General features: G+C 41.3%; 2 protein-coding genes and 1 long non-coding RNA gene across 5 annotated transcripts in view; 1 reads left to right on the forward strand and 2 right to left on the reverse strand.

Annotated features, from left to right (window-relative positions):
- Positions 1-7,872, reverse strand: part of LOC118372792 (syndetin-like) — a 260,402-nt gene extending 252,530 nt beyond the window's left edge. For both annotated transcript variants that reach the window (XM_052469962.1, XM_052469963.1), the window contains exons 1-2: positions 7,735-7,872; positions 6,068-6,136 (exon numbers count right to left, since the gene is read on the reverse strand). In XM_052469962.1, the coding sequence (XP_052325922.1) occupies positions 6,068-6,136; positions 7,735-7,767 (102 nt within the window). In that variant the 5' untranslated portion in view covers positions 7,768-7,872. The remainder of the gene's footprint in view (positions 1-6,067; positions 6,137-7,734) is intronic.
- Positions 617-13,712, forward strand: LOC127909291 (uncharacterized). Its single transcript, XR_008070632.1, has 2 exons — positions 617-1,221; positions 13,153-13,712. It is a non-coding gene; the product is annotated as an uncharacterized LOC127909291 (long non-coding RNA).
- Positions 9,842-18,291, reverse strand: part of LOC118372791 (HEPACAM family member 2-like) — a 35,128-nt gene continuing 26,678 nt past the window's right edge. For both annotated transcript variants that reach the window (XM_052469965.1, XM_052469964.1), the window contains exons 4-9: positions 17,034-17,333; positions 15,918-16,043; positions 11,886-11,907; positions 11,741-11,775; positions 11,263-11,336; positions 9,842-10,842 (exon numbers count right to left, since the gene is read on the reverse strand). In XM_052469965.1, the coding sequence (XP_052325925.1) occupies positions 10,708-10,842; positions 11,263-11,336; positions 11,741-11,775; positions 11,886-11,907; positions 15,918-16,043; positions 17,034-17,333 (692 nt within the window). In that variant the 3' untranslated portion in view covers positions 9,842-10,707. The remainder of the gene's footprint in view (positions 10,843-11,262; positions 11,337-11,740; positions 11,776-11,885; positions 11,908-15,917; positions 16,044-17,033; positions 17,334-18,291) is intronic.

An 18,291-nucleotide genomic window follows, 5' to 3' on the forward strand; every position in this document is an offset into this window, starting at 1 on the left:
AGAGCCGGAGTAGAACGACTCTTAGTCCTGTATTGACACTTTGCCTGTTTGATGGATCGTCGGAGGGCATAGCCGAATTTCTTATAAGCTTCAGGGTTAGAGTCCTGCTCCTTGAAAGCAGCAGCTCTAGCCTTCAGCTCAGTGCGGATGCTGCCTGTAATCCATGGCTTCTGGTTGGGGTATGCTCATACTGTCACTGTGATTATGACATCATCGATGCACTTATTGATGAAGCCAATGACTGATGTGGCGTACTCCTCAATGCCATCGGAGGAATCCCAGAACATGTTCCAGTCTGTGCAAGCAAAAGAGTCCTGTAGTTTAGCATCTGCTTCATCTGACCACTTTTTTATTGATCTAGTCACTGGTGCTTCCTGCTTTAATTTTTTCTTGCAAGCAGGAATCAGGAGGATGGAATTTTGGTCAGATTTGCCAAATGGAAGGCGAGGGAGAGCTTTGTATGCATCTCTGTTTGAGTTATAGGTGGTCCAGAGTTCTTTTCCCTCTGGTTGCACATTTAACATGTTGATAGAAATTTGGTAAAACTGAAGTTTCCCTGCATTAAAGTCCCTGGCTACTAGGAGCGCCGCCTCCGTGTGAGCATTTTCTTGTTTGCTTATGGCGGAATACAGCTCATTCAATGCTATCTTAGTGCCAGCCTCTGACTGTGGTGGTATGTAAACAGCATCAAGGAATATAGATGAAAACTCTCTTGGTAGGTAGTGTGGTCTGCAGCTTATCATGAGAAACTCTACCTCAGGCGAGCAATAGCGTGAGACTTCCTTAGATATCGTGCACCAGCTCTTGTTTACAAAAATACATAGACCACCGCCACTTGTCTTACCAGACGCTGCTGTTGTATCCTGCCGGTACAATGTATAACCAAGCCAGCTGTATGTTGATATTGTCCTCGTTCAGCCATGACTCCGTGAAGCATAAGATGTTACCATTTTTAATGTCCTGTTGGTAGTTTAATCTTCCCAGTAACTCGTCCATTTTATTGTCCAAAGATTGCATGTTTGCTAGCAGAATTGAGGGGAGTGGGGGTTTATTTGATTGCTTCCAACTCCTCAGAAGGCAGCCCGCTCTCCGGCCTCTCTTTCTCCACCTCCTCTTCACGCAGATCACTGGAGTCGGTGTCTGTTCCCAAGGGAGCCGTATATCCTCCGCCTCGGACTCGTCAGAGTCGTGAAAGAAGAAAAAGGATTCTGCTAGTACGTGGTGAGTAATCGCAGTCCCGATGTCTATAAGTTATTTTTTGTCATAAGAGACGGTAGCGGCAACATTATGTGCAAAAAGAGTAAAAAAAAGTTAAACGCAGGTAAACGAACAAAAAAAAACAATTGGTTGGGGGCACGTAAAACGTCTGCCTTCTGCTCCGGTGTTTGATTTTATACACCTGTCAGTAACGGGTTTGTCTGAAATAGACAAATTTACTAATTTGAAGGGGTGGTCACATACCTTTCTACACAGTGTATATCTGACAAATGCATATCATATACACTGAATGTACAAAACATTATGATAGACTGACCAGGTGAATCCAGGTGAAAGCTATTATCCCTTATTGATGTCACCTGTGAAATCCACTTCAATCAGTGTAGATTAAGGGGAAGAGACGAGTTAAAGAAGGAGTTTTAAGCCTTAAGACATAGATTGGGTATGTGTGCCACTCACAGGGTAAATGGGAAAGGAACATTCTTTAAGTGCCTTTGAACGGGGTGTGGTAGTAAGTGCCAGGTGGACCTGTTTGTGCCAAGAAATACAACGCTGCTGGGTTTCTCATGCTCAACAGTTTCCTGTGTGTATCAAGAATGGTCCACCACCCAATGGACATCCAGCCAACTTAGAGTCAACATGGGCCAGGATTCCTGTGGAACACTTGACACCTTGTAGAGTCCATGCCCCCATGAATTGAGGCCAATATTACGAAGGTGTTCCTAATGTTTTGTACACGCAGTGTCTAGTCCGGCGGTTGCGGGTGGGTATTAGAAATTGTGGGCTGTTGCGTGTGAACAAACAGCTGACCCACGCACCAATAGAGGGTACATGCTAATTATCTCTCCTTACTCCTGAAGTGTGCAATTGTTCACTTCCCTTCATAAATTTGAAAGGAAATTAATGGTGTATGGTAATATGCCATCACCAATTTGATGCATTTACACTGAGTAGTGAACGAGTGTACACTTAAGAGAGATTATTAGGACACACAGTGGGCTTGAAAGAAGTGAATTGTAATGATTGCAACATCTGTCGCTTCAAGGGACTGTGGAGACTTGATTAAATGTCTGAATTATTAAGTGCCCACAAAAGCCTCTTAAAATGTACTAGGGAAGAAAAGATTGAGTGTAAAAAAAAAATATCAAAGGAATTCTACCATATGTGATCTGCTGTTTAGTCAGAGAAGTAAATGAAATGTGGTTTGTACAAATAAAGGGCCCAAAAAGAGGAAAGAGAGAAAAGTATCTCAGGGCTACAAAGAGAGGGACCTACAACAACACTTATCTGTCAGGGAGAAAGAGCTGGCCTCCTTTTAAGGAATGAGTATACGTCTGCATTCCAAATGAGTTGTCAAAAGAGCAGAAACAGCCTTGTACAGCCTTGCAAGGTTACATGAATCCTATGACGGCCGTCTTCTGGATAAATTCATTTAGACCCGCCCATCGACCATTCTCGGACTCAACCAAACACAACAGAACTAGAAAATATATCTGAGGATGAATGGTTTGAACCACAGCCAAACAACTTTGAGCTACAGTACCAGTCAAAAGTTTAGACACACCTAGTCATTCAAGGGTTTTTCTTAAAATTTCACTATTTTCTACATTGTTAAACAATAGTGAAGACAAAACTATGAAATAACCCAAATGGAATTATATAGTAACCAAATAAATTGTTTCATTTTTTTTTTTTAACTTTCAAATTATATATATTTTAAAAAATTGAATCATATTTTATATTTGAAATTCTTCAAAGTAGCCACCCTTTGCCTTGACAGCTTTGCACACTATTGGCATTCTCTCAACCAGCTTCATGAGCAAGTCACCTGGAATGCCTTTCAATTAACAGTTGTGCATTGTTAAAAGTTAACGTGTTTGATCCAATCAGTTGTGTTGTGACAAGGTAAGGGAGGTATACAGAGGATGGTCTTTTACCAAATAGGGCTATGTCCATATTATGGCAAGAACAGTTCAAATAAGCAAAGAGAAACAACAGTCCATCATTAGTTTAAGACATGAAGGTCAATCAATGTGGAAAACATAAAGAACTTTGAAAGCTTCTTAAAGTGCAGTCGCAAAAACCACTATGATGAAACTGGCTCTCAATGAGGACCGAGACAGGAAAGGAAGACCCAGAGTTACCTCTGCTGCAGAGGATAAGTTCATTAGAGTTACCAGCACACGACCACATCATTCTGCAGCGATATGCCATCCCAACTGGTTTGCGTTTAGCGGGTCTATCATTTGTTTTTCAACAGTAATTCCAGGCTGTGTAAGGGCTATTTGACCAAGGAGAGTGATGAAGTGCTGTATCAGATGACCTGGCCTCCACAATCACCCAACCTCAACCCAATTGAGATGGTTTGGGATGAGTCGGACAGCGGAGTGAAGGAAAAGCAGCAAACAAGTACACAGTATATGTGGGAAATCCTTCAAGACTGTCAGAAAAGCATTCCAGGTGAAGCTGGTTGAGCGAATGCCAAGAGTGTGCAAAGCTGTCATCAAGGCAAAGGGTGGCTATTTTGAAGAAACACATGATTCCATGTGTTATTGCATTGTGTTGATGTCTTCACTATTATTCTACAATGAAGAAAATAGTACAAATAAAGAAAAACCCTTGAATTTAGTAGGTGTCCAAACTTTTGCCAGGTACCGTATATGAATAGTATGGTTTGAACCACACCCAAACCAGTTTGCGCTATGTGAATAGTATGGTTTGAACCACAGCCTTATATAGGCCTGAATGGCTCTAGTTTGACCCCCCCACCTCACTTGGTTTGATGGTGTGTGGATAGGAGGTAGAAAGTAAAAATATGAACCCCTTTTCCCTCTCTGCTCCTTGTATCACATCTGTCCAAACTCATTAAAGGTCAAGCTAGATAGAATGAGAACCATAGAAAGTAAAAAGTACTCAGGCATAAGTCTAGCTGCACAACCCATTGGAGAACGTATTGAGAAATCATGTGACTACACTGAAAAAAAAGAAGAAACTACACTATGAAACAATGATAAATGACAAAGGAGGACAGTAAAAAGCTTTGGAGCACCTAAAAATGACATTTTAGGGGGGAAAGGCAAACTCATCTCCATCCTTAAAATAATCAGATGGCTCATTCATCACAAAACCAACTGAAACTACTTAAAAAATTTATAAAAAATGGCAAGATTAGCAAACTTAGGCATGACAGCAACAAAAACACTGACACTACACATCCAAGTTTATCTGACCAAATTATGAAACACAAGCATTGTAATTTTGAATTGCGTAAAGTGAGTGTGGAAGAGGTGAAAATTGATTGTTGTCTATCAACAACGACAAGCCACTGGGGTCTGACAACTTGGATGGAAAATTACTGAGGATAACAGCATACAATATTTCCACTGCTATTTGCCATATTTTCAATTTAAGCCTACTAGAAAGTGTGGCCCCAGGCTTGGAGGGTCATTAAAGGGAATAGGGTGCCATTTTGGACACAGCCTGTCATTGCCTTTGTTCAGTGTGACATCTTCCACGTCAGTGTGACATCGTCCACGTCGGCTCGGCCTAAACCTTGACAGCCAAAATGGGAGAGGTCAGCAGTCAACTTTCAGACTTTGAGTCTGCTGCCCTCACAGGTAGGAGAAAGAAAAGCTGCGGACGTCAATAACAGGCTTGGAACAGAGGAAATTAAATGTCTTCTTGAATCACCCTGCATGGTGGATAATGGGGTTGGTCCCATTCCAAGTTATATTCATCTGGAGCTCATAGAAGGTCAAAAATACAGACGTCAAAGAGAGTGGCTTGTAGGTCTCCCAAAGAGTGACTAACATTATAAACAGGGCATTTTCTTCATCGCTGAGAAACACTCTTTACAAATTGAATTCGCACTCAGAACTAGTGGCTAATAACAAATGTAGCCCCTCATGGCTAACTGTGACTGGTTGCTTTTTCTAAGCAATGGCTCACTCTCCCATACAAACTGCTGCAATAGTGTCTCGGCAGTACAGTGAGGCATTATCCGGATTGTTATCCTTGACGTGAGGAGTGTCGTTTGGTGAATGACCAACTTCGATCTTTCCAACAATTGGCTTCTTTGTAGTGTGATGTAGAATAATGATTCAACAGCCCCTGAAGGACTAGAGAGACTAGATAAGGCAATGTGAATGTAACGTCAGACTGAAATACAGTGATTACATAAAGAATGTGACTCCTAAAGTGTTTCTTACCAAATTGCCTCCAGGAGACCCTGGCTAAATCGAAGACCGAAATGTAATAGCCTACCTTTTTTCAGTGGTCTCAAAACCTAAGCTGTTCACTCAAAGGATGTGCTATGACACAGGGCAACACTCATACTGCATGTCATTCAGTCCTGGGCGATCAACAAGATACAGGGCTCGGCTACACAGACGAATGAAAATGAGAATAATTACAGTTGGGGGAACTAATTATGATTTCATGTAGAAATGTACAGGAAATTAAACAGTCTATTGGAAATAGGCCTCGTTAACACACAGGGGGGAGCTAGTTGGTTTAGGCAGTATCTGAATCATCTGAAACTGTTTCACTTGTGGGTAACCGGAAGGAACGCTGTATATTTGACACAATTGTACTAACTAACAACTAACCTGATTCAGCTCATCAACCAACTATTTATTAGGAATCAGGCGTGCTAGATTCAGGTTGGAGTGAAAACCTACATGATGGTAGCGCTCCAAGAACAGGGTGGGAGAACTCTGGTTTAGTGCTCATTGGTTAACAATAATGCGAACAACTGTCTGAATGCAGTGAAATTAAATAGCATCAGAGACAACCACTAAATCAAACTTCATAGAAATTGTATTATACTACATCTCTGAAGAGAGCTTACCTTGCTTGGGATCCTGAAGTCCTCCACTGGGCTGAGGTCTGCAATGCTCTCCTGTGGGCTTTTCAGGCCCTGTCATCAACAATAAGGATGAAGTTGGTATTTTACAACAGGCAGGTTTAGCTAACTGTATACTACGTGCAGTAATCAATGGACAAAATGACCCTTGGCTGAAGTCAGTGGTGAGCTGCTACAGACAGTCTCTGTGTGGTGTAGGTGTGTATGATGTGTATGCCAGACTGACACATTGCTACAGCATATGACTCTGCACATACAGTGCATTCGGAAAGTATTCAGACCCCTTGACTTTCTCCACATTTTGTTACGTTAGAATCTTATCCTAAAATTGATTAAATTGTTTTTTCCTCATCAACCTACACACAATACCCCATAACGACAAAGCAAAAACAGTGTATATTTTTAATACATTTGCAAAACATCTTACTGAAATATCACATTTACAGAAGTATCAGACCTTTTACTCAGTACTTTGTTGAAGCACCTTTGCCAGCGATTACAGCATTGAGTCTAGGTATGAAGCTACAAGCTTGGCACACTTGTATTTGGGAGGTTTCTCCCATTCTTCTCAGCAGAGCCTCTCAAGTTCTGTCAGGTTGGATGGGGAGCATCGCTGCACAGCTATTTTCAGGTTTCTCCAGAGATGTTTGATCGGGTTCAAGTCCGGGCCACTCAAGGATATTCAGATACATGTCCCGAAGCCACTCCTGTGCTGTCTTGTCTGTGTTCTTAGGGTCATTGTCCTGTTGGAAGGTGAACCTTCGCCCGAGTCTGAGGTCCTGAGCAGGTTTGCATCAAGGAGCTCTCTGTACTTTGCCCTGTTCATCTTTCCCACGATCCTGACTAGTCTCCCAGTCCCTGCTGCTGAAAAACATCCCCACAGCATGATGCTGCCACCGCCATGTTTCACCGTAGGGATGGTGCCAGGTTTCCTCCAGATATGACACTTGGCATTCAGGCCAAAGAGTTCAATCTTGGTTTCATCACACCAGAGAATCTTGTTTTTCATGGTCTGAGAGTCCTTTATTTGTAGAAACATTTCAAGGTTGATCAATGGAAACAGGATGTACCTGAACTCAATTTAGAGTCTCATAGCAAAGGGTCTCAATACATTTCTAAAAACCTGTTTTCGTTTTGTTATTGTGGGTTATTGCGCGTACATTGCATTTTAGAATAAGGCTGTAACGAAACAACATGTGGAAAAAGTCAAGGTGTCTGAATACTTTCTGAATAAATTGTAGCTAGCTATTGAGTAACAAGATACAGATCTCAAGAATGTCTGTAACCGATAGGCCTTGTAACGTTATGCTGGGTACTAGCACGCTAACATTACAAGGTGAGAACTTCCATATCTGCCCACTTCCCTATCCGTTGTTTTGCCCTCTCATTGCTGCTGGCTAATGAAACGTCTGAGCACGAATGCAGATTGGTAGCGAGCCAACTATCGCGTTTCCTCTTTCGATGAGAAAGCAATATCCATCTAAACTGAGATCTTGTTCTGTTATTTAAATTGACCAAGATCATCGTTATAATGCACATTGTTATCAGATCAGATGTCAACTGTCAGCTACTAGCTAACTGACGTTACCTGGCTAGCATGCTGCCTACAGCTAGTGCGAATGCGATCGACAGGTGAAACTTCGGGGACTTACCTGCCGGGCCATAAGTGACTTTATCTTTTGCATCGTGAAATAATTGTTTTGTCCAAAAGATAATTGGTTAATTTTAGAAAGTTACTGTCAACGATTCAGCTCCGGCTCTCTGAGAGAGAGGCCATGTTATTTATCTATCATGTGATTATTTGTTATATTTGGGAAGTGTAGTTCAATGGGTACTGCAAAGCCCTCGTCACTAGTTACCACAGCCACAAAGTCAAACATGTATCTTCTTAAAATGGGATTTAAAACCTAACCTTAACTCTAACATTTACCACACCTCTGACCTTATGCCTAACCCTAACATAAATTAAGACCAAAAAGCAAATTTTTGTTTTAATACATTTTTATAATATACCCCATTTTTAACTTTGTTGCTGTGGTAACTAGTGAAAACTACAAGCGTGACGTGTGACAATTTAAAACTGCATGTTCCTGTTTTTACCTCATGTTGTCAAAAACAGTAAAATATGTAGTTTTGTCCATTTTTGAAAAATGTTCCACTTGTCCGTTACAAATGAAATGTTTGTCCCCAAAACATTTCTATTGCGTTGTTTATTGAATGTAGTCCCAGCAGAGTTAAACGTTAATGCTACCCACAAATTCGTAAAAAATATACATGTAATAAACCCTTTATTGGAATCAGGCCATTTAAATTTATGAAAGCCACTTGTACTATCATGTCTCCATTTCTGTTCCCCGTGCATCGAAGATGTGGATGTCGATTATGGCAGCCACCCGCACCTCTCTGATTCAGATGGATTGGGTTAAATGCAGAAAGAAACATTTCAGTTGAATACATTCAGTTGGACAACTGACGATCTGATATCCCTTCCCCTTTCATGTGGTTTTATTTTTCAAAATTGTAAAGCAGGTATATAGGTTTAAGTTCAAGGTGTCTCCTGCAACTTCATCTTAGAACAATAGATGGCAGTAGTGGGATACTCTACTACTGTAAGTGATATTGTCCATTCCTATAGAAAGAGGCACTTGTCAAAAGACAAAAAATAGGTGTGTGTGTGTGTGTGTGTGTGTGTGTGTGTGTGTGTGTGTGTGTGTGTGTGTGTGTGTGTGTGTGTGTGTGTGTGTGTGTGTGTGTGCCTATCCCATAATGCAGAAAATTGTTGATCATGTAGCCCATCTTCCTACAATGAATTAAATAGAATAGTAATTTAATTGCTATGTGCATAGCGAGGAACCCTAATGTTTAAAAAATCATGGGGTTACTTGAGGGGGGTATTATAACACATCTTACATGGCTATTTAATTAACTTAATCCCAAATGGTTTTGTTTCATAAACTAAGGATGGTGTCATCTCAAGCACCAAACACTGGGCCTACTAGCCTGGTTTAAAAAAACACAGGGAGTAACCTAGTCTAGTTCCTGCTCCTGCTTAATGACACCACTGGCTATTTCCCTGTTAAATGAAGGCGCGGAGAGGTGCTGCCTCCAGGCACCAGTGTTGTTTGTCATGCAGCTGAATAGAGTGGATCCTCCCGTAAAACATAGAGAGAGACAGATGGTCTCCCTACCAGGAGCCGACATCATAAAATACACTCTAAATGCTGAATGCATTTGGTCAATATTTTGCCCACGGTCAGGCTCAAAATGTAAATCCTCCCAGTGTTTCCACAATAAGGAAAGTAGTATCAGTTTTATCTAGGACCAACTCTCCAGCATATTTTGGGGATAAACTAACACATTTGACACAGCTGATGGTATTCTTGCAGTTGGTCTGTTTTTGCTCGAGTCATGCATCTAAATTAAGATTCACTCACTCACTCTCCACTCAACCTCCCTCCCACACACACATACACAGACTATTCGTGACTAGGAGACAGCAGGAGCAGGTGGAAGGCACAGTACCACACGCTGAACTCTCCTTCTGTCGTTCCCTCTTTCTCACCAAACCAGAACAGACCAGAACAAACTAGAACAGACGAGACCTGATCAGACCAGTGACACAACTAAATAACGTTGCATTCACCACCAGAATAACGGACAACCGTTCGCAACACATCTCACATCACTAAAGTTATTCATTTAAGACGTTATAGGAGGCAGAAAACATTTATCATATAGTTAATTATTTAATCAAGCTAGTCAAATTGTTATAAATCTTTATTCAAATACAAAAAGTGCATATCTGTAAGTGGAAACTGTACAATACTCTGCAGACAGGCACCAACACATTTCACACTCCGGTAGAGTGTACATGGCAATGTCAAGATCAACAAAAGAGCTACGTTTAGAAAAAGACAGGAGGATAGGACTCATAACATATTCACTCAAATAAAAAGGCATTTCTTTCAAAACAGAACAATAAAGTAAGTACAGTGTGGAGCAGATGTTGCATTTACATGCTGAAAAATAATGTTATACAACACCTCCATCAGACAGTATCTCACATGCAATGTGATAATTCCTTCATCCAAATATTCTTGCCCACTTCCAGAGGCAGCTTGAAAGAGCACATTGAATAAATATACAATTTGAAGAGAGAACAAAAATATTTTTGAGCTCTTGTTCTTTAAATTTAAATAATTATTAGAACATTTTAAGTAGGATGTTGAAACTGTGTCAGAGGCTTACGTGCCTTGCTCAATGGCACATTGCAGATTATTTAGCTTGGAGATTCAACCCAGCAACCTTTCAGTTATTGGCCCAATGCTCTTAACAGGCGTCACTATATAGTGTACTACTTGCCGCCCCTAGTAGTGCATACATTTTGTATTTTTATTTAATCTTTATTTAACTAGGCAAGTAGGATAAGAACAAATCTTATTTTACAATGACGGCCTACCCCGGCCAAACCCTCCCCAACGGGACTCCCGATCACAGCCGGTTGTGATACCTCTAGCACTGAGATGCAGTGCTTTAGACCGCTGCGAAACTCGGAATATATATATATATATATTCTTATATAGGGAAATAGAGTTAAATTTGGGATGCAATTTGGGATACTCTGGTTAACCTTCACACTGCTTTCCCAGCAGACTCTGGGTAGCCAGCGTGGGAGTTTCAGGGATGTGCCTGATGACATCATAGATGGTGGTATGCAAATCCTGGACAGACTCTAGGTGTGCCAGAGATCTGCTGGATGCCTGGGAAAGGAAAACAAACAACACATTCAGGGACACTATATGTTATAGCAAATGGAGGGAGTAGGAGTAGAACCCGGGTCACATGTGTGAAAGGGAAACACGTTAAGCATTCCTCCAATACAGTTAACCTTATGAGGAGGTTGCACATTCACATTTTAGTCATTTAGCAGACACTCTTATCCATAGAGATTTACAGGAGTAGTTAGGGTTAAGTGCCTTGCCTAGTCAGCTCGTGGTTTCGAACCAGCAAATTTTTGGTTACTAGCCCAATGCTCTTAATCGCTAGGCTCCCTGTCACACGCTAGGTAGCCTAGTGTGGGCTCATTAATTAATGAGGTTCACTACAATATCAAAGATATGTTCCTACAGAAAACTAGGCCTATTGTACCAAGCTGCATTGTTGCAAGACATACAACATACCTGTGTAGATTCCATTTTCCCAGGTATAGAGACAAACTCATAGATGCCAAAGTCTTCCGTTGCATCCTCATGACCTGCAAGTAAAATGTAGTTCACCTGATAGACTTTTTGGTGTCAATGTAGTGTCCTCTCTATTTACTTCCTGTTTCTTGTTCCTTCCTAGTAGGTTCTTTCATTTAGGACATGTCACTTTTGGTTTGGGGGAAACTGAATACCGCCCCACCATAGTTAAATGTATTGAACTCAGTTCACTAAAGCACAGACAGATCCAACTGAAACTTGAAGAGATCAGCAACCGAGTTCATGGGCTAATACGCCTGCATAAGACAAACAAGTATGATTACTGTAATTGTTCTACGTTAGTGAAGGGTTTATGAGGAGTATTGTTTGTCTAGAGCTATGTACACGACACTGCCTAACAACAGGCAGGAACGAGAGGGTATAAGGTAAACATTGCAGGTCCAGAGGGGAAACTTACCCGAACGGTGTGGGCGTCTCTGTTCTGTCAAAGGTCTGCATGGGAGAGGCAAAGTCATTTTAATTAAACTCATTTACTGTAGGTAGGCTACCTAGACAAAGGTTATCTTTATTCATGTGTAAGCACTGATCAGTAATGGTCTTACCTGTTATAGATGTTCATGAGAACTGTAAAAGGAACATATTGTTTTAATAATAACAACAACTATTTGTATTTTACCCTACAGGCAAGATTTCAGGCTTTTTTAAGTTGAATGCCTTTCCTCAGAAAAACATGTCATTTTTTCCACAGATGCTGTTTGAGTTTGACATACTGCAACATTGGCAGATGATTGGCATGTACTGTACAGTTAACAAACTTCAAAATCTAGTGTCTAATGTAGTGTCGAGTGTCTACAGTAGTGTTTAGTGTCTACTGTAGTGTCTAGTGCCTACTGTAGTGTCTACTATAGTGTCTAGTGTCTACTGTAGTGTCTAGTGTATAGTATCTAGAGTAGTGTCTACTGTAGTGTCTCTTGTCTACTGTAGTGTCTATTGTAGTGTATAGTGTCTACAGTAGTGTCTAGTGTCTACTGTAGTGTCTAGAGTCTAGTATCTACAGTAGTGTCTACTGTAGTGCCTAGTGTATACTGTAGTCTATCTTGTCTACTGTAGTGTCTATTGTAGTGTATAGTGTCTACAGTAGTGCCTAGTGTCTACTGTAGTGTATATTGTCTATTGTAGTGTCTAGTGTCTACTGTAGTGTCTAGTGTCTAGTATCTACAGCAGTGTCTACTGTGGTGTCTAGTGTCTACTGTAGTGTCTACTGTAGTGTATAGTGTCTACAGTAGGTAGTGCATAGTGTCTACTGCAGTGTCAAGTGTCTACTGTAGTGTCTGTAGTGTCTACAGTAGTGTCTAGTGTCTACTGCAGTGTCTATTGTCTACAATATTGTCTAGTGTCTACTGTAGTGTCTAGTTTCTACTATAGTGTCTAGTGTTTACAGTAGTGTCTAGTGTCTACAGTAGTGTCTACAGTAGTGTTTAGTGTCTACAGTAAGGTCTAGTATCTATTGTAATGTCTAGTGTCTACTGTAGTGTCTAGTATTTACAATAGTGTCTCGTGTCTACAGTGGTGCCTAGTTTCTACTGTAGTGTCTACTTTAGTGTCTAGTATCTACTATAGTGTCTAGTGTCTGCTGTAGTGTTTACTGTAGTGTCTAGTGTCTACGGTAGTGTCTAGTGTCTATGGTAGTGTCTAGTGTCTACTGTAGTGTCTCGTGTCTACTGTAGTGTCTACGTTAATGTCTAGTGTCTACAGTAGTGTCTAGTGTCTATGGTAGTGTCTATTTAAGTATGCTCTCTCTAATTCTCTCTCTTTTTTCTCTCTAATTCTCTTTCTTTCTTTCTTTCTATCCATCTTTCTGATGGATAGCCCTAGGACCATGCTTCAGGACTACCTGGCCTGATGACTCCTTGCTGTCCCCAGTCCACCTGGCCGTGCTGCTGCTTCAGTTTCAACTGATCTGCCGTCAGCTATGGAACCCTGACCTGTTCACCGGATGTGCTACCTGTTCGAGGACCTTCTGTTTTAAACTCTCTAGAGACAGCAAGAGTGGTAGAGATGCGCTGAATGATCGGCTATGAAAAGCCAACTGACATTTACTCCCGAGGTGCTGACCTGTTGTACCCTCTACAACCACTGTGATTATTGTTTTTTGACCCTGCTGGTCATCTATGAACATTTGAACATCTTGGCCATGTTCTGTTATAATCTCCACCCGGCACAGCCAGAAGAGGACTGGCCACCCCTCATAGCCTGGTTCCTCTGTAGGTGTCTTCCTAGGTTCTGGCCTTTCTAGGGAGTTTTTCCTAGCCACCATGCTTCTACACCTGCATTGCTTGCTGTTTGGGGTTTAAGGCTGGGTTTCTGTACAACAATTTGTGACATCAGCTCATGTAAGAAGGGCTTTATAAATACATTTGAATGATTGATTGATGCTGTTATTTTTCACTGTCTTTAAACTGTAGTTTTTATTTCTTTACTTATCTATTGTTCACTTAATACCTGTTTTTTACTTAAAAATCGCACTGTTGGTTAGGGACCTGTTGTCAACAATAGTGTCTAGTATTTACAACAGTGTCTAGTGTCTACAGTAATGTCTAGTGTCAACCGTAGTGTCTGTAGTGTCTACTGTAGTGTCTACTGTCGTGGCTGGTGTCTACTGTAGTGTCTAGTGTCTACAGTAGTGTCTGTAGTGTCTACTGTAGTGTCTACTGTCGTGTCTGGTGTCTACTGTAGTGTCTAGTGTCTACAGTAGTGTCTGTAGTGTCTACTGTAGTGTCTACTGTCGTGTCTGGTGTCTACTGTCGTGTGTAGTGTCTACAGTAGTGTCTGTAGTGTCTACTGTAGTGTCTACTGTCGTGTTTGGTGTCTACTGTAGTGTCTAGTGTCTACAGTAGTGTCTGTAGAGTCTACTGTCGTGTCTAGTGTCTATAGTAGTGTCTAGTGTCTACAGTAGTGTCTGTAGTGTCTACTGTAGTGTCTAGTGTCTACAGTAGTGTCTGTAGTGTCTACTGTAGTGTCTAGTGTCTACAGTAGTGTCTATAGTAGTGTCTGTAGTGTCTACTGTAGTGTCTACTGTCGTGTCTAGTGTCTATAGTAGTGTCTGTAGTGTCTACTGTAGTGTCTAGTGTCTACTGTAGTGTCTAGTGTCTATTGTAGTGTCTAGTGTCTATAGTAATGTCTGTTGTCAACAGTAGTGTCTGGTATTTACAGCAGTGTCTAGTGTCTACAGTAATGTCTAGTGTCAACTGTAGTGTACATTTACATACATTTAAGTCATTTAGCAGACGCTCTTATCCAGAGCGACTTACAAATTGGGTGTGTCTTGTGTCTTGTGTTTACAGCAGTGTCTAGTGTCTACTGTAGTTTCTATTGTAATGTCTAGTTTCTACAGTAGTGTCTAGTGCCTACATTAGTGTCAACCGTAGTGTCTAGTGTCTACATAGTCTCTATAGTGTCTACTGTAGTGTCTAGTTTCTACAGTAGTGTCTAGTGTCTACTGTACTGTTCAACCTGTGATTATTATTATTTGACCATGCTGGTCATCTATGAACATTTGAACATCTTGGCCATGTTCTGTTATAATCTCCACCAGGCACAGCCAGAAGAGGACTGGCCACTCCACATAGCCTGGTTCCTCTCTAAGTTTCTTCCTAGTTTTTGGCCTTTCTAGGGAGTTTTTCCTGGCCACCGTGCTTCTACACCTGCATTGCTTGCTGTTTGGGGTTTTAGGCTGGGTTTCTGTACAGCACTTTGAGATATCAGCTGATGTACGAAAGGCTATATAAATACATTTGATTTGATTTGATTTAGTGTCTAGTTTCTACAGTAGTGTCTAGTGCCAACAGTAGTGTCTAGTTTCTACAGTAGTGTCTAGTGTCTACTGTAGTGTCTAGTTTCTACAGTAGTGTATAGTGCCTACAGTAGTGTCTAGTGCCTACTCTACTGTCTAGTTTCTACAGTAGTGTCTAGTGTCTACTGTAGTGTCTAGTTTCTACAGTAGTGTCTCGTGCCTACAGTAGTGTCTAGTTCCTACTGTGTTTACAGTGTTTATTTGATTTGATTTAGTGTCTAGTTTCTACAGTAGTGTCTAGTGCCAACAGTAGTGTCTAGTGCCTACTGTAGTGTCTAGTGCCTAAAGTAGTGTCTAGTGCCTACAGTAGTGTCTAGTGCCAACAGTAGTGTCTAGTTTCTACAGTAGTGTCTAGTGTCTACTGTAGTGTCTAGTTTCTACAGTAGTGTATAGTGCCTACAGTAGTGTCTAGTGCCTACTCTACTGTCTAGTTTCTACAGTAGTGTCTAGTGTCTACTGTAGTGTCTAGTTTCTACAGTAGTGTCTCATGCCTACAGTAGTGTCTAGTGCCTACTCTAGTGTCTAGTTTCTACAGTAGTGTCTAGAGTCTACTGTAGTGTCTAGTTTCTACAATAGTGTCTAGTGCCTACAGTAGTGTCTAGTGCCTACTCTAGTGTCTAGTTTCTACAGTAGTTTCTAGTGTTTACTGTAGTGTCTAGTTTCTACAATAGTGTCTCATGCCTACAGTAGTGTCTAGTGCCTACAGTAGTGTCTAGTTTCTACTGTGTTTACAGTTGCTGCTATCATCCTAAGTCATTATGAAGATAACCATAACATTTACCTCTCTTGGGATGATGACAGCTCCTTCTGAAGTAGACCAGTAACATAGAGCTAATGAACAGACAGGACAGAGTGATGGCAGCCAGAGGAGAGAATGATCTGCTCTCCTGGACATATCTCTCCTTTCCTACAAATGAAAGAGAACAACCATAAACTCTTGCAGAATCAGTGCCTCTTTTAAAACTGCTCCTCAAAATCCACTTTTCTAAAACTATCTTCTAATGTATGATTTTATATAGCTATTTTGTTTTCCTTCTCAATGTTTCTGTCTCTGTATCTTCTGTAGTCCTTTTATTAATTTTGAGAAGCATTTTGTTAACCTGCCATTGAAAAACACTCTATAAATAAAGTTAGTATTGTTACAGTCAGATTCAAATTTCAAAACTTTAATCAGGGCCGGTTTCCCAGACACAGATTAAGCCCAGTCCTGGACTAAGAAGCTCTTTCAATGGAGAATATCGGCCCTGGTGGTTTAGTGACTAAATTGTACAAATTTGAGAAGAGTCCAAGGTGAGAGTAAACCTGTCAACCCAGACCTGGTGGACAGTTAGTGTGTTTAGTTTGTTCATCGACATTTTAGATCATTCTTAATAGGATATATATATATTTACAGCGTTATTTGCTATACAGTAGCCAAGATTATGTGCATATTTTTCAATTTGGAGACTGAAACCACCTACGCATAGAAACTCCACACATGCAGTAAAACATGGTCAACAATGAGACCAGCTGTTATTTTTCTCTGTTTACTCTCCCATAGAGCCAGTGGACTTTTACACAGGCCAGAGTGACCGGTACTTGGCAACTAAGGAGAAATACAATATTTATGATTCACCTTGTGTGGGTGGATTAACTGACTCTCTTCTAAATGTACCTTTAATTTGGACTCTCAGCAAGCAAGGTTGCTGCTCATATTTAGAAAAGTCATACTTTATAAACTACGTAGGTTACAAATATAGGTCTTCACCTTGGTACCTTATGGCATGATAATGTGCACAGTGTGTACTCAGACCTGATTCCCAGTTCCACCTACGCTATGCCAGCGCCCCAGGGCTGTGTGTGTGTGTTCCCAGTCCCTCTTACGCTCCCTCCAGCACCCCAGGCCAGCTCTACCCACCTGTCCCCAGGCTGGCCACCACCAGGGTGAACTGGGTCTCGTCCTGCTTCTGGGTCACATTGTTAAACGCCCTGCACAGGAACTCCTCGGCCTGGGCCAGCTTGTAGGAGGTGACCTCCAGGCGCAGTCCCACAGTGATGACCTCAGTGGCGTTGTTGGTCTTAGAGATCCACATACAGCTGTTGGGAGGGTTGGAGTCGGCCTGGCAGTCGAAGAACACCAGCTCACCAGGGTTCACTGTGAAGACCTCCCCAGTTCGCAGACCATGGTCAGACTTCACAGCCAGGTTGTAGGGGCCATCTGGGAGATATTAGAGTGGTTCATATTGTCACAAACCGGCCCTCTGGGAACATAGTTTTATGATCGACTTCCAGCTCTATTGGGACTGAGGAAAGCTAGGATCCTTTGGCAGCTAGGATAAATTGTTTTATTAGCAATAATTCAGAATGTCAGGGCCTCCTAAATGACGCAGCATTCTGAGGCACTGCATTACAGTGCTTGAGGCGTCACTACAGACCCGGGTTCAATCCCGGGCTGTGTGCATCTGGCCGCGACCAGGGTTAGGGGAGAGTTGCAGCGATGGGAGTTGCAGCGATGGGACAAGACTGTAACTACCAATAGGATACCATGAAATTGGGGAGAAAAAGGGGTAAAAAAAATTATAATTCTAAAAAAGATACATATATATTCAGAATGACATTAAATGACCAAACATGTCATCCTATTGTGAGGCAGCATTGGGCTCTTCACCACTACAAATCAGGTTACAAGACATACAGTGCCTTCAGAAAGTATTCAGATCCCTTGACCTTTTCCACATTTTGTTGCGTTACAGCCTTATTCTAAAATGTAGTAAATAAATGAAAATCCTCAGCAATCTACACCTTATACCACATAACGACAAAGCAAAAACAAGTTTTTCAAAATTTTTGCAAATGTATTCAAAATATAAAAACAGAAATACCTTATTTACATAATTACTCCGACTTTTTGCTATGAGACTCGAAAATTGAGCTCAGGTGCATCCTGTTTCCATTGATCATCATTGAGATGTTTCTACAACTTGATTGGAGTCTACCCGTGGTAAATTCAATTGATTGAACATGATTTGGAAAGGCACACACCTGTCTATATAAGGTCCCACAGTTGACAGTGCAAGTCAGAGCAAAAACCAAGCCATGAGATCAAAGGAATTGTCAGTAGAGCTCTGAGACAGGATTGTGACGAGGCACAGATCTGGGAAAGTGTACAAACCCAT

Source organism: Oncorhynchus keta, chromosome 19 (assembly GCF_023373465.1).
Source record: "Oncorhynchus keta strain PuntledgeMale-10-30-2019 chromosome 19, Oket_V2, whole genome shotgun sequence".
NCBI lineage: Eukaryota > Metazoa > Chordata > Actinopteri > Salmoniformes > Salmonidae > Oncorhynchus > Oncorhynchus keta.